General features: G+C 43.8%; 1 protein-coding gene across 1 annotated transcript in view; it reads left to right on the top strand.

Moving 5' to 3' along the window:
* The window catches only part of LOC144686980 (voltage-gated delayed rectifier potassium channel KCNH8-like), an 801,058-nt gene that overhangs the window by 543,615 nt on the left and 244,819 nt on the right, over positions 1 to 12,624 (top strand). Inside the window, exon 7 of the mRNA XM_078552818.1 lies at positions 10,414 to 10,571. Within this exon, the coding sequence (XP_078408944.1) occupies positions 10,414 to 10,571 (158 nt within the window). The remainder of the gene's footprint in view (positions 1 to 10,413; positions 10,572 to 12,624) is intronic.

Genomic DNA, 12,624 nt, shown 5'->3' with positions numbered 1-12,624 from the left:
GTGTCCTGTGCACAAAAAGCAGGACAAATCCAACCCGGCCAATTACCACCCCATCGGTCTACTCTCCATCATCAGTATAGTAATGGAAGGAGCCATCAACAGTGCCATCAAGCAGCACTTGCTTAGCAATAACCTGCTCACTGATGCTCAGTTTGGGTTCGGCCAGGGTCACTCAGCTTTGACCTCATTACAGCCTTGGTTCAAACATGGACAAAAGAGCTGAAATTCTGGGGTGAAGTGAGAGTGACTGCCTTTGACATCAAGGCAGCATTTGATTGAGTACAGCAAAGAGAAGCCCTAGCAAAACTGGAGTCAATGGGAATTGAGGGGAAAATTCTCTGCTGGTTGGGGTCATACTTAGCATAAAGGAAGGCGGTTGTGGTTGTTGGAGGTCAATCATCTCAGTTCCAGGATAGCACTGCAGGAGTTCCTCAGCGTAGTGTCCTCGGCCCAACTTCAGCTGCTTCATCAATGACCTTTCCTCCATCATAAGGTCAGGGGATGTTTGCTGATGATTGCACAATGCTCAGCACCATTCATGACTCCATGTCCAAATGCAGCAAGACCTGGACAATAACCAAGCTTGGGCTGACAAGTGGCAAGTAACATTCATGCCATACAAGTGCCAGCCAATGACCATCTCCAACAAGAGAGAATCTAATTATCACCCTTGACATTCAATGGCATTACCAGCGCTGAATCCCCCACTACAAACATCCTGGAGGTTACCATTGACCAGAAACTGAACTAGACAGAGCCATATAAATACTTTGGCTACAAGAGCAAGTCAGAGGCTAGGAATCCTCCGGCAAGTAACTAACCTCCTGGCTCCCCAAAGCCTGTCCACCATCTACAAGGCACAAGTCGGGAGTGTGATGGAATACTCTCCACTTGCCTGGATGAGTGCAGCTCCAACAACACTCAAGAAGCTTGACACCATCCAGGACAAAGCAGCCCACTTGACTGGCACCCCATCCACAAACATTCACTCCCTCCACCATTGACGAACAGTAGCAGCAGTGTGTACAATCTACAAGATGCATTGCAGAGACTCACTAAGGCCTCTTCAACAGCACCTTCCAAACCCACGACCACTACCATCTAGAAGAACATGGACAGCAGATAGATGGGAACACCACCACCTGGAGGTTCCTCTCCAAGCCACTCACCATCCTGACTTGGAAATATATCGCTGTTCCTTCACTGTTGCTGGGTCAAAATCCTGGAACTACCTTCCTAACAGCATTGTGGGTATACCTACACCACATGGAATGCAGCGATTCAAGAAGGCAGCTCACCTCCACCTTCTCAAGGGCAATTAGGGATGGGCAATAGATGCTGGCCTAGACAGCGAAGCCCACATCCCGTAAATTACTTTTTTTTAAAATTGTAACATAGCTTCTCCTGCTCCAAGTAGAGAACATGTTTACGAAGAATTGCATGTTGCATGGATTGGAGCAGTGGAAATTGGTTCATTTATCATACCTCCCCTCGTAAGATAGCCCACTTTTGTGGCACTGGTATGAATTGGGCAGAAGGGTTGTGGACCAGCTCCCTCCAGAGCACTGAGCAAATCCACATGCAAGGGGAAGACTCAGAAAGGCATGTGATTTGCAGAGGTTGCTGGTTCCCTCTGTGCCTAAGCTGGTTCCCCCCATTCCCCCTTCCATACAGTGTTCCATGTCTGCTGAAGCACGAGGGAGGCACAGTGGGCACTTCACCGCAGCGTGGATGCACTGAAGTGGGACTGTGATGTCGGACATGCCGTTGTCACTGGGTCCTAGACCCTGACATATTGGAGTCTTTGTGGTTTATGCAACCATCTCATGGCAGAGCAAATAAGGTCGTTCATCCTCTTCCTTCACGATGTTACTGACCTCTTGTGCACCCCCTGGGCACTGACAGCATCAGCCACCTGCACCTATGCAGCGTTGGTATGCCTGCTTGGCCTCCTCCTCCAATCAGGCAGGTACAGCACATTCCTGCAGAACTTGACATGGTCCAGGATAACGGGCGGAGAGGCATCACTAAATTTCAGAGCTGGGCCGGCAGATGGCCTTGCAGACACTTCTCGATTTTTGGTCTGACACTGGGTGTTCGGACGCCTTTTAAATATGGTGCCCAGATATGACAGCAGGGCGTGAGCCTCAAGCCCGCCCCGCAACAGAAGAAGCTCGAGACCCCAGGTGCATAATTAATTACGTCAGGGCCAAAAGACATGGTGTGGTTTCCTGTCGGCCTCTGCAGCGGGAGACACTCCCCGCCCCTGCCACAGGACTTAACCCCGGGTAGGAGAATTCCGCCTGTAGGATTCACTCCTGCAGCAAGTTATGTTTAGCAGAAACACTGGACCAGATCTTGCTGGAGTTGGTCATTCCATGGTGTATGCTGTTAGTTAGCCCTTTTCCTGCACCTTTCAACTCAATTTGTTGTGCCTCAGCTTGCTGGAAATGCAAGCTGATAGCAATATGTCGAGGTCAAAGGGGCATCTTGTGAACGATGGGACCAAAGTGTATCTCCTTAACCAATAAGATTTAAGGATTGAGAAAGAAGCAGAGGAATAGCAAAGAACGGAACAGATTGATGAAAGTGGGTATATTAGAGTCAGATCAGGGGCAAAGAGAAATAAAATGGGATAAAGAAAGAGAACAATGACAAATAAGAAAAATAAGTCTTTTTTTAAAGATTTAACTTCTCATCACAACTGGAAGAAGTTAGAGATTTAACGTTCTACAAATAAGTACAGAGCAGGGTGAAAAGAAGGGGTGGGATGTGGGGAAGTTGGTGGATGTTTCAGTTTTGATAAGAAAATCATCGTTCTGAATCAATAACTCTTTCCCCAGATGTTGCCTCATCTGCTGAGTTTTCATATTTTCATATTCCATATTTATATTTCATATTTTCGGCATGTACAATATTTTGGTAGTGTTTTCATAGATTGATGGGAGTTGATTGATATAATCAATACAAATTACAAAAATAAAGAACACACAAGCACTAGCTCACTCCAGATCATTAAATGCAATTAGAAGTACAAACTCTGCATATCCTATCCTACCATCCAGGGACAGAAGTTCACTCCCTTCTGTTCCTCGACCCACTTCTTGGTATCTGTGTTCTCATTTTTTACGAGATCCTCTCATAGCTTCTACTGAGATCAAAAAAGGATTTCTAAAACCAAGGGTAGGATTTTCCAACCCCGCTGGCCACTGGGATCATTCAGTCCTGCCTGCTGGGCTGTCGCATCTTCCTGGGCGGTCCTGCCACAGCGGGACCAGGCCCGGAGATTCCCAGCCCAAAGTGCAGTGTCCTTCAGAATAATCAGGTGTGATAAATGAATTGTCCATTGTTTGGATCTAGTTTTTGCTCTGTCATGGGATGTGGACATTGCTGGCAAGGTCAGCATTTGTTGCCCATCCCTAATCGCCCTTGAGAAGGTGGCGGTGAACCACCTTCTTGAACCGCTGCAGTCCATGTGGTGTAGGTACACCCAGAGTGCTGTTAGGAATGGATTTCCAGGATTTTACCCAGAGACAATGAAGGAATGGCGATATAGTTCCAGTCAGGATGGTGTGTGACTTGGAGAGGAACTTGCAGGTGGTGGTGTTCCTATATGTTGTCCTTGTTCTTCTAGATGGTGGTGGGTTTGGAAGGTGCTGTTGAAGGAGCCTTGACGAGTTTCTGCAGTGCATCTTGTATATAATACACACTGCTGCTACTGTGTGTCGGTGGTAGAGGGAGTGAATGTTCCATCACACTCCTGACTTGTGCCTTGTAGATGGTGGACAGTCTTTGGGGAGTCAGGAGGTGAGTTACTCTCCACAGAATTACCAGCCTCTGACCTGCTCTTGTAGCCACAGTATTCATATGGCTAGTCCAGTTCAGTTTCTGATCAATGGTAATCCCCAGGATGTTGATAATGGGTTTTCAGTACTGCCATTGAATGTCAAGGGGCGATGGTTAAATTCTCTCTTGTTGGAGATGGTCATTGCCTGGTACTTGTGTGGTGCGAATGTTATTTGCCACTTATCAGCCCAAGCCTGAATGTTGTCCAGGTCGTTCTGCATATGGACATGGACTGCTTCCATATCTGAGGAGTCACGAACGGTACTGAACATTGTGCAATCATCAGCGAGCATCCCCACTTCTGACCTTATGAAGGAAGGAAGGTTATTAATGAAGCAGCTGAAGGTGGTTGGGCCTAGGACACTACCCTGAGGAACTCCTGCAGTGATGTCCTGAGACTGAGACGATTGACCTCCAACGACCACAACCATCTTCCTTTGTGCTAAGTGTGACTCCAACCAGAGGAGAGTTTTCCCCATGATTCCCATTGATTTCAGGTTTGCTAGGGCTCCATTTGGTCAAATGCTATCTTGATGTCTAGGACAGTCACTCTCACCTTACCTCTTGAGTTCAGCTCTTTTGCCCAAGCCTGTAATGAGGTCAGGAGCTGAGTAGCCCTGGCGGAACCCAAACTTAGTGTCAGTGAGCAGGTTATTGCTGAGTAAATGCCATTTGATAGCACTTTGCAGCATCCAGTACCTTCAGCAGTGGTACTTCAAAAATACTTGATTGGCTGTAAAGCATTTTGGAACCTGCTCACATCGTAAAAGACTATATAAATGAAAATCTTACTTTTTCATAGCTCATATCAAAATACTTTCTGTGAATAAAATGGCTATAGAATCCTGGACCACCAGATTACTGTTAACCAATCATTTGTATATGCCTACCAAAGTCTGCCTAGACTCTCACATACATGGACAATATATACATGGACAAGGTAATGGGGACACAAAACACCCATGGAACTGCACACTAGCATAAGTCCTTGCTTTCAAAAGAGAAGTGATTAAAGTTTGAATACATAGAAATTTATGCTGTTTTTCAGGTTTCAAAACTGTTTAAGCAGGATTCAACAAGTGTACAAGTAGTTGAAGGACTTAGTATCAAACAACTTAAATCATTAGTTCTTTTGCATATTTGGATTTTTTTAATGATTCTTTTCTGCTGCTCTTAGCAGAATGACATTACTATTCCACATTCAAGCATCACACGAAAAGTTCTTGTCCTCCTTACTAGGCTTTAGTGAATACATTGCTCAGAGTGGATTGGACTTTCTGCTCTTTCAGTCAATGGTAATTTATCATTCATCTAAACTTTCTAGGCAGTCCCAAAGTAAATGCGATGCTATGTTTCAGTAAGTTGGCAGGTTAAGTAGTGCCACTTCTCACTAATCTATCACGCAGTGAACCATGATGTCAATAACCCTTTCATATCACCAGCTAATTTCTCTTAAATAATCCCGAGGAAAGATAATTACAAACATTGGAACTTCTGCTTAATTAAACATTTGATAAATGAGTATTTGAAAATGAACAGAAATTTAAGAAATTAGAGTAGGGAATTTCAAAGAGGTGGTAAGGTGATAAGGTATTACACATAGCCAACAAAGGCTAAGCCAAATAGTGTGTTTATTTTTCCCAAAGCCTTCTGATAAAATTGGTATGATGAAAGGTTTTTATTATTAGAAAAGTAGAATTGAAAAGACATATCGAAACAATGGGATTTACATTGAAAAGGGAGAAATCAGTATACAGGAGATGAGGTTATGTGTATGGGAAGAAGGCATTTTACGATCTAACACAAGTGTGAAAAGCCTCCAGCATCTAAGCCTCAAGCTGCTGTCTACAAGGAACTGAAGCTGAGAAAAACTCACTTTGAATTCGACTGTCCAGGGTGGGTGCTTTGCCCAGGTCTGTTTAAACCTATGTGTTTTACTGTTGCCTTAACGGAGTTGCAAGTGGGAGTCAGATTAACTAGGGGATTTAGAGGTTATTAAAGTAGTAATTTGTAAACCTTAAAATCATGTTTTTTTATTTAATAAAGGTTTAATTTAGTTTTGTAAGAAGCCTGTAAGACTTGGTGGTCTTGTTACTACTGAATTCAAGGCACACATCTCGAGATAAATACAAATTGTAAAATAGTTGTGGCAGTTGTTTCAAGTTTCCCTCTGGGATTTGAACAGCTCAGCCTACCATCTGCTGTGCCATAACAAAACTGGGGGTTCTTTGCAGGATATATTTGATATTCCTGGATTGGTTTGGAGTTGGTGAATCTTAAGGTTACGAGTACGAGAAGCACTTTGAATTCAGGAGTTGGTGTCAGGTTCCTTTTTAAAAGTGATGAGACTGCAATATGGCTTGGCTGTTGCTAAGACATGTCTGGGAGTTGAAGCTATAACTTTGCTTGGTTTACAAAAGGCAAATAAAGTTAAGTTAATGGAATTGGCAGATAAGTTACAATTAGGGTTACCTGAAGGGTAAGGAAATCAGACATAATTGAAGGTATAGCACAGCATTTGAAATTGGAAGGAATACCTGAGATACTAAGTTCTCCAAAGGGTGGTTCATTGGAATGGGCTCAAATTCAGTTGCAAATGAAAGAACTTGAGCTAGAGGCAGCAGAAAAAGATAAGGTAAGAGAAAGGGAATTTCAAAGGGAACAGGCAGAAAGGCAGGAAAGAGAAAAAGAGAGGGACAGGGAATTCCAGCTTAAAATGCTGGTAGTTAAAAAAGAGACACCAGAAGGTGAGGAAGGAATTATTTCCAAATCAGAGCCCAGTGGGGAGATGTTTAAATTTGTACAGCTCTTCCAAAGTTTGAGGAACGAGATGTGGAAGCATTCTTTATTTTATTTGAGAAGATAGCTAAACAGATGAAATGGCCACAGGAAAACTGGACATTGTTGTTACAATCCAGGTTGGCGGGTACAGCACATGAGATTTATCCTTCATTGTGAGAAGAGACGTCGGTAAACTATGATGTGGTAAAAAAAGGCTATTTTGAGTGCATATGAACTGGTCCCTGAGGCATATAGGCAGAAATTTAGGAATATGAGAAAACAGCCTGGGCAAACTTATATTGAGTTTGAAAGAATAAAACAAATTAATTTTGACCAATGGATACGGGCGTTAAAGATATGGACAACATATGCAGCTGTTAGAGAAGTAATTCTTTTTGAAGAATTTAAAGATTCAATTCCTTCGATAGTGAGAACTCATGTGGAGGAATAGAGGATTCAAACAGTAAGACAAGCAGCAGAGATTGCTGATGATTATCAGTTAGGTCATAGAGCTAAACCTTTTTCTCGTCACCCTTTTAAATCAGAGAAAGATAGAAAGTGGGAAGGTGAAAGGAAGGTGGGTAGTGAGGGAAGAGAAGGAATAGGTGAAAACTTGCAGAAAGTGTTTTTTCAGAATAAAAAGGAAGGTGCTGAGGGTAGAAGTGACATTTGAAAATTGAGGTGTTCTCATTGTATAAAAGTTGGACACATACAATCAGTGTGATGGAAATTGCAGGGAAAATCTGTTGGGATTATTAGGGTGCAGAAAAGTTCTAGAAGTAAAAGTACTGTGGGTTCTGAGGTTCAGGCACAGGAAAAACCAGTGGTTTGTGTACAGGTAAAACAGGAAGAACCAGTGATAAGATATGCTGGACCATGAGGTTATAGATTGTGGTTGAATACAATTCTACTGCTGCTGCTGGCCCACAGTGCCTCATGCTTGCCCAGTCTTGAGTTGCTAGATTTGTTCGAAATCTATCCTATTTCGCAAAGTGGTAGTGCCACACAACACAATGGAGGATATCCCCAATGTGAAGACGTGACGTTGCCTCCATAAGGACTGTGTAGTGGTCACTCCTACCAATACTGTCATGGACAGGTGCATCTGTGGCAGGCAAGTTGGTGAGGATGAAGTCAAGTATGTTTTTCCCTCTTGTTGGTTCCCTCACCATCTGCCACAGACCCAATCTAGCAGCTATGTCCTTTAGGACTTGACCAGCTCAGTCAGTAGTGGTGCTACTGAGCCACTCTTGGTGATGGACATTGAAAACCCCCACCTAGAGTGGCCCTTGTCACCCTCAGTGCTTCCTCCAAGTGGTGTTCAACGTGGAGAAGTACTGATTCATCAGCTGAGGGGGGGTTGCAATACGTGATAATTAGCAGGAGGTTTCCTTGCCGTTGCTTGACCTGAAGCCATGAGACTTCATGGGGTCTGGAGTCGATGTTGAGATTTCCCAGGGTAACTCCCTCCTGACTGTATACCACCCTGCCACAATCTCTGCTGGGTCTGTCCTGCTGGTGGGGCAGGACCTAGCCAGGGATGGTGATGGTGGTGTCTTGGACATGGTTTGTAAGGTATGATTCCGTGAGTATGACTATTCCAGGCTGTTGCTTGACTAGCCTGTGAGACAACTCCCCCAATTTTGACACCAGCCCTATATGTTAGTAAGGAGGATGTTGCAGGGTTGACAGGGCTGAGATTGCAGTTGTCATTTCCGGTGCCTAGGTCAATGCCATGTGGTCCATTCAGTTCCATTCCTTTTAGATTTTTTAGCGATTTGATACAACTGAGTGGCTTACTAGACAATTTCAGAGGGCAGTTAAGAGTTAACCACATTGCTGGGCTCATTCAAAAACTCTTAATGCCTTTACCATAATTCGCACCAAGTCCTGTTTGCTCATCACCCCTGTGCTCACTGATTATAATGGCTCACAGTCTGGCAACACCTCAATTTTAAAATCCTCATCCCTGTTTTTCAAATCTCTTCATAGCCTCCACCCATCCCTGTCTCTATACTCTCCTCTAGCTCCACAACCTCCAAGATCTCTGCCATCATCCAATTCTAACCTTTTGCGCATCCCCAGTTTTAATTGCTCCTTCATTGACAGCTGTGCCTTCAGTAGCCTAGGACTTAAGCTCTAGACTTTCTTCCTTAAATGTTCCATCTTTCTACCTCTCTTTTGTTTTTTAAGATGCTTCTTAAAACCTCCCTCTTTGACCAAGCTTTTTGACAACCTGTCCTAACATCTTTTTCTGTGCCTCAGTGTCGAATGTTGTTAAGATAGTGCTTCTGTGAAGTACCTTGGGATGCTTTTACCTTATTAAAGATGCTATATAATTGCAAGTTGTTGCTGCAGTTGAACTGCAAATTCCGATGAAACTAACACACCAGGAGTAATTTTCCAACTTGTGCTGCTTCACACACTTGCTGCATGCCATTTTCTAACTATTTTAGGGTCAGGAAATAATGTAAAGCCCATGCTGAAATTAACAACATGCCGCGCCAGTGGGCAAGGCTCATCTTCCAGTTTGAAATTGGAAAATCAACCCTTCTGACTTCACAGTTCACATTAAACTCTTGTTATAGATTGAACCATTTCAATCCCTATTCTGTAAAGTTCAAAATTACCATTCCTGTGCTACCCACACCAATTGCCTATAGTTCCTGTGTATCATACTATTCTCATTTGCACCTATCATATATAATTCCAATGACTCTCATTCACTCAAACTTCAGTTAAGAACTGGATGTTAAACAAGGTGCCTAGCAACACAGAGGCAGTGAAGGTGTCAATAGAGGTAGTGGCAGGTAAACTGGGTGTCATCTTTGTACAAAAGATGATCCCATGTTTCCCGATGAAGAAGCTGCATGAAGATGAGGAAAGTCAGCGAGCCAAGAATAGGGAAACTGTTGCTAGAGAATTCAATGTGAGACGAAACAGTAGGAAACAGAATAAAACATGTTTTGCACCAAATGATCACACTTCTCATGTAAAATTCTCTTTTGAAGGGAGTTACTAGTGGATACTTATTATGCTGTGTTTATAGACTGCACAATAAAGGAGGCAGCGCTGGTGCCTCCAGAGACAAAATCCTCATATATTAGGTTTTCAGCGAATTACTGGAGACAATTCACTGCCAGGGCAAAACGTAAGTGGCTGCCTTTGATAGCCCTGGCTGTTACTGGTTATTACTCTTCCTGAATGTAGGAGGACTGAGCACTCAGTGCATCAAATGGGAGCTTCTGATCATTCTGTAGAGTAGATTATCTTAACCCTTGCTAATGGCAAAGCGCTTGACATGCTACATATTGGAAAATTATGTTCAGGGACCTGGGATTTTTGGATACACTAGAGGCACCTGAGATACCTCACTAAGGGCAAGTACCCTGAAAATCTACTCTTGTGTTCACTGCTGACTGACTAAAGTGAAAAGATGACACAACCAGGACTCCATGTTGGTGCATTTTCTTTGGATATGTGCTCTCAATCATACACGCAGGCTAAAGAATTTCTCATACCGCTGACTTTGGCTAAATGGATAGCTGATCCAAGCATTGAATTCCAATGTACCAAAACATTTCCCATTAAATCCAAAGTGTACAGTAACTGGTCCAAGAATAATATTTAAATACAGAGCCTAATCCCCTCACACAAAGTATTTATTTCCCATTTCTTTGCCCTTTAAAATGATTTGTGTTCTGTCCTTTTCTACATAAAGAATGCCGTTTCCTTTTAAGTAATTATTTTGAAATTAATGCTTTCAATATTATTTATATTTTCTAGACATCATGCTGAATTTTCGGACAACATATGTCAGTAAGTCTGGACAGGTTGTCTATGATCCTCGCTCAATCTGTGTGCACTATGCAACTACCTGGTTCTTCGTGGATCTTATAGCTGCACTTCCCTTTGACCTCCTCTACGCATTCAATATCAATGTGGTGAGTGTATCTGCTTAGGAAATATTGAAATGCAGAAAGTTATAAATCACAGCATATGCACATTAAGTAATAACACTGCCTGATGCTCCTGAACTGGCTGTACTTTATCTCTATTTGTTTAAGGTTGTGAGGCCAATTTTAGGAGTCCAGAATGAGACAGACTCTGCAATCAGCCTAAATTTTATTTCTAATTCTGACACATAAACAAGTGGAATGTTTTAGTTAATACATTTTTAAATTAGTTATTTTTCCCATTTCCTTTCCCTTCCCCATGTTGGTACTGCCACCTACATGGTTGACTTCTCACATGAGGAGGTATTACTTTGACAACACAACTAATTACATACAAACATGCAGAAATGACTGGCAAGAAAAAAACAGTTGGCCTTGCAAGTCTAGCCCTCACTCATAGTGCCTGGAACATTGTAACAAGACACTTCCTACTGCTGTCACACCCACAAGACTTTACAGAGTTAAAAACAAAAAGCTAAAAGCTACTGCGGATGCTGGAAATCCAAAACAAAAACAGAATATCCATTACAAGCCTACCGACTCCCACAGCTACCTCGACTACAGCTCCTCACACCCCGCTTCTTGTAAAGACTCCATCCCATTCTCTCAGTTCCTTCGCCTCCGTCGCATCTGTTCTGATGACGCTACCTTCAAAAACAGCTCCTCTGACATGTCCTCCTTCTTCCTTAACCGAGGTTTTCCATCCACAGTCGTTGACAGGACCCTCAACCGTGTCCGGCCCATATCCCGCGCATCCTCCCTCACGCCTTCTCCTCCTTCCCAGAAACATGATAGGGTCCCCCTTGTCCTCACTTATCACCCCACCAGCCTCCGCATTCAAAGGATCATCCCCCGCCATTTCCGCCAACTCCAGCATGATGCCACCACCAAACACATCTTCCCTTCACCCCCCCTGACGGCATTCCGTAGGGATCGTTCCCTCCGGGACACCCTGGTCCACTCCTCCATCACCCCCTACTCCTCAACTCCCACTTATGGCACCTCCCCATGCCCACGCAGAAGATGCAACACCTGCCCCTTCACTTCCTCTCTCCTCACCGTCCAAGGGCCCAAACACTCCTTTCAAGTGAAGCAGCATTTCACTTGCATTTCCCCTAACTTAGTCTACTGCATTCGTTGCTCCCAATGCGGTCTCCTCTACATTGGAGAGACCAAACGCAAACTGGGCGACCGTTTTGCGGAACACCTGCGGTCTGTCCGCAAGAAAGACCCAAACCTCCCTGTCGCTTGCCATTTTAACACTCCACCCTGTTCTCTTGCCCACATGTCTGTCCTTGGCTTGCTGCATTGTTCCAGTGAAGCCCAACGCAAACTGGAAGAACAGCACCTTATCTTCCGACTAGGCACTTTACAGCCTTCCGGGCTGAATATTGAATTCAACAACTTTAGATCTTAAACTCCCCCTCCCCCCATCCCCACCCCGTTCCCCCCCCACCCCCCCCCCACCCCCCCCCCGCTTTTTTTTCAATAATTTATATAGATTCTTCTTTCCCCACCTATTTCCATTATTTTTAAATCTAAAACTAAAACCTTGTTAGTCTTTCCACCCCACCCCCACTAGAACTGTACTTTGAATATCCTGTCTTCCATTCTTAATTAGCACTTTTCTTAGACAAATATCACCACCTTCAACACCTCTTTGACCCTTTTGTCTGTGACATCTTTTGATTATCTGCTCATCTCCACAATCACCACACCCTCAATGTCTCTCTCCCAGCCCCCCCCCCCGCCCCACCCACCTTAAACCAGTTTATATTTCTCCCTTCTTCTAACTATGCTTCAGTTCTGCCAAAGGGCCATGAAGGCTCGAAACGTTAACTGATTTCTTCTCCGCCGATGCTGCCAGGCCTGCTGAGTTTTTCCAGGTAAGACTTTACAGAGTGTCTAATACCAGCACAGCAACGCATAGATGCCAGAATAGAGCTAGAAACAGCCAATGAGAAGGCATTATCAGAAAGCCGTGACCATGAAAATAAATTAACAGGAATAACAACTGGCATTCACTTGCTTTCCATGAACC

This window comes from Cetorhinus maximus, chromosome 11, assembly GCF_964194155.1.
Source record: "Cetorhinus maximus chromosome 11, sCetMax3.hap1.1, whole genome shotgun sequence".
NCBI lineage: Eukaryota > Metazoa > Chordata > Chondrichthyes > Lamniformes > Cetorhinidae > Cetorhinus > Cetorhinus maximus.
This window is presented reverse-complemented; position numbering and strand designations above follow the sequence as displayed.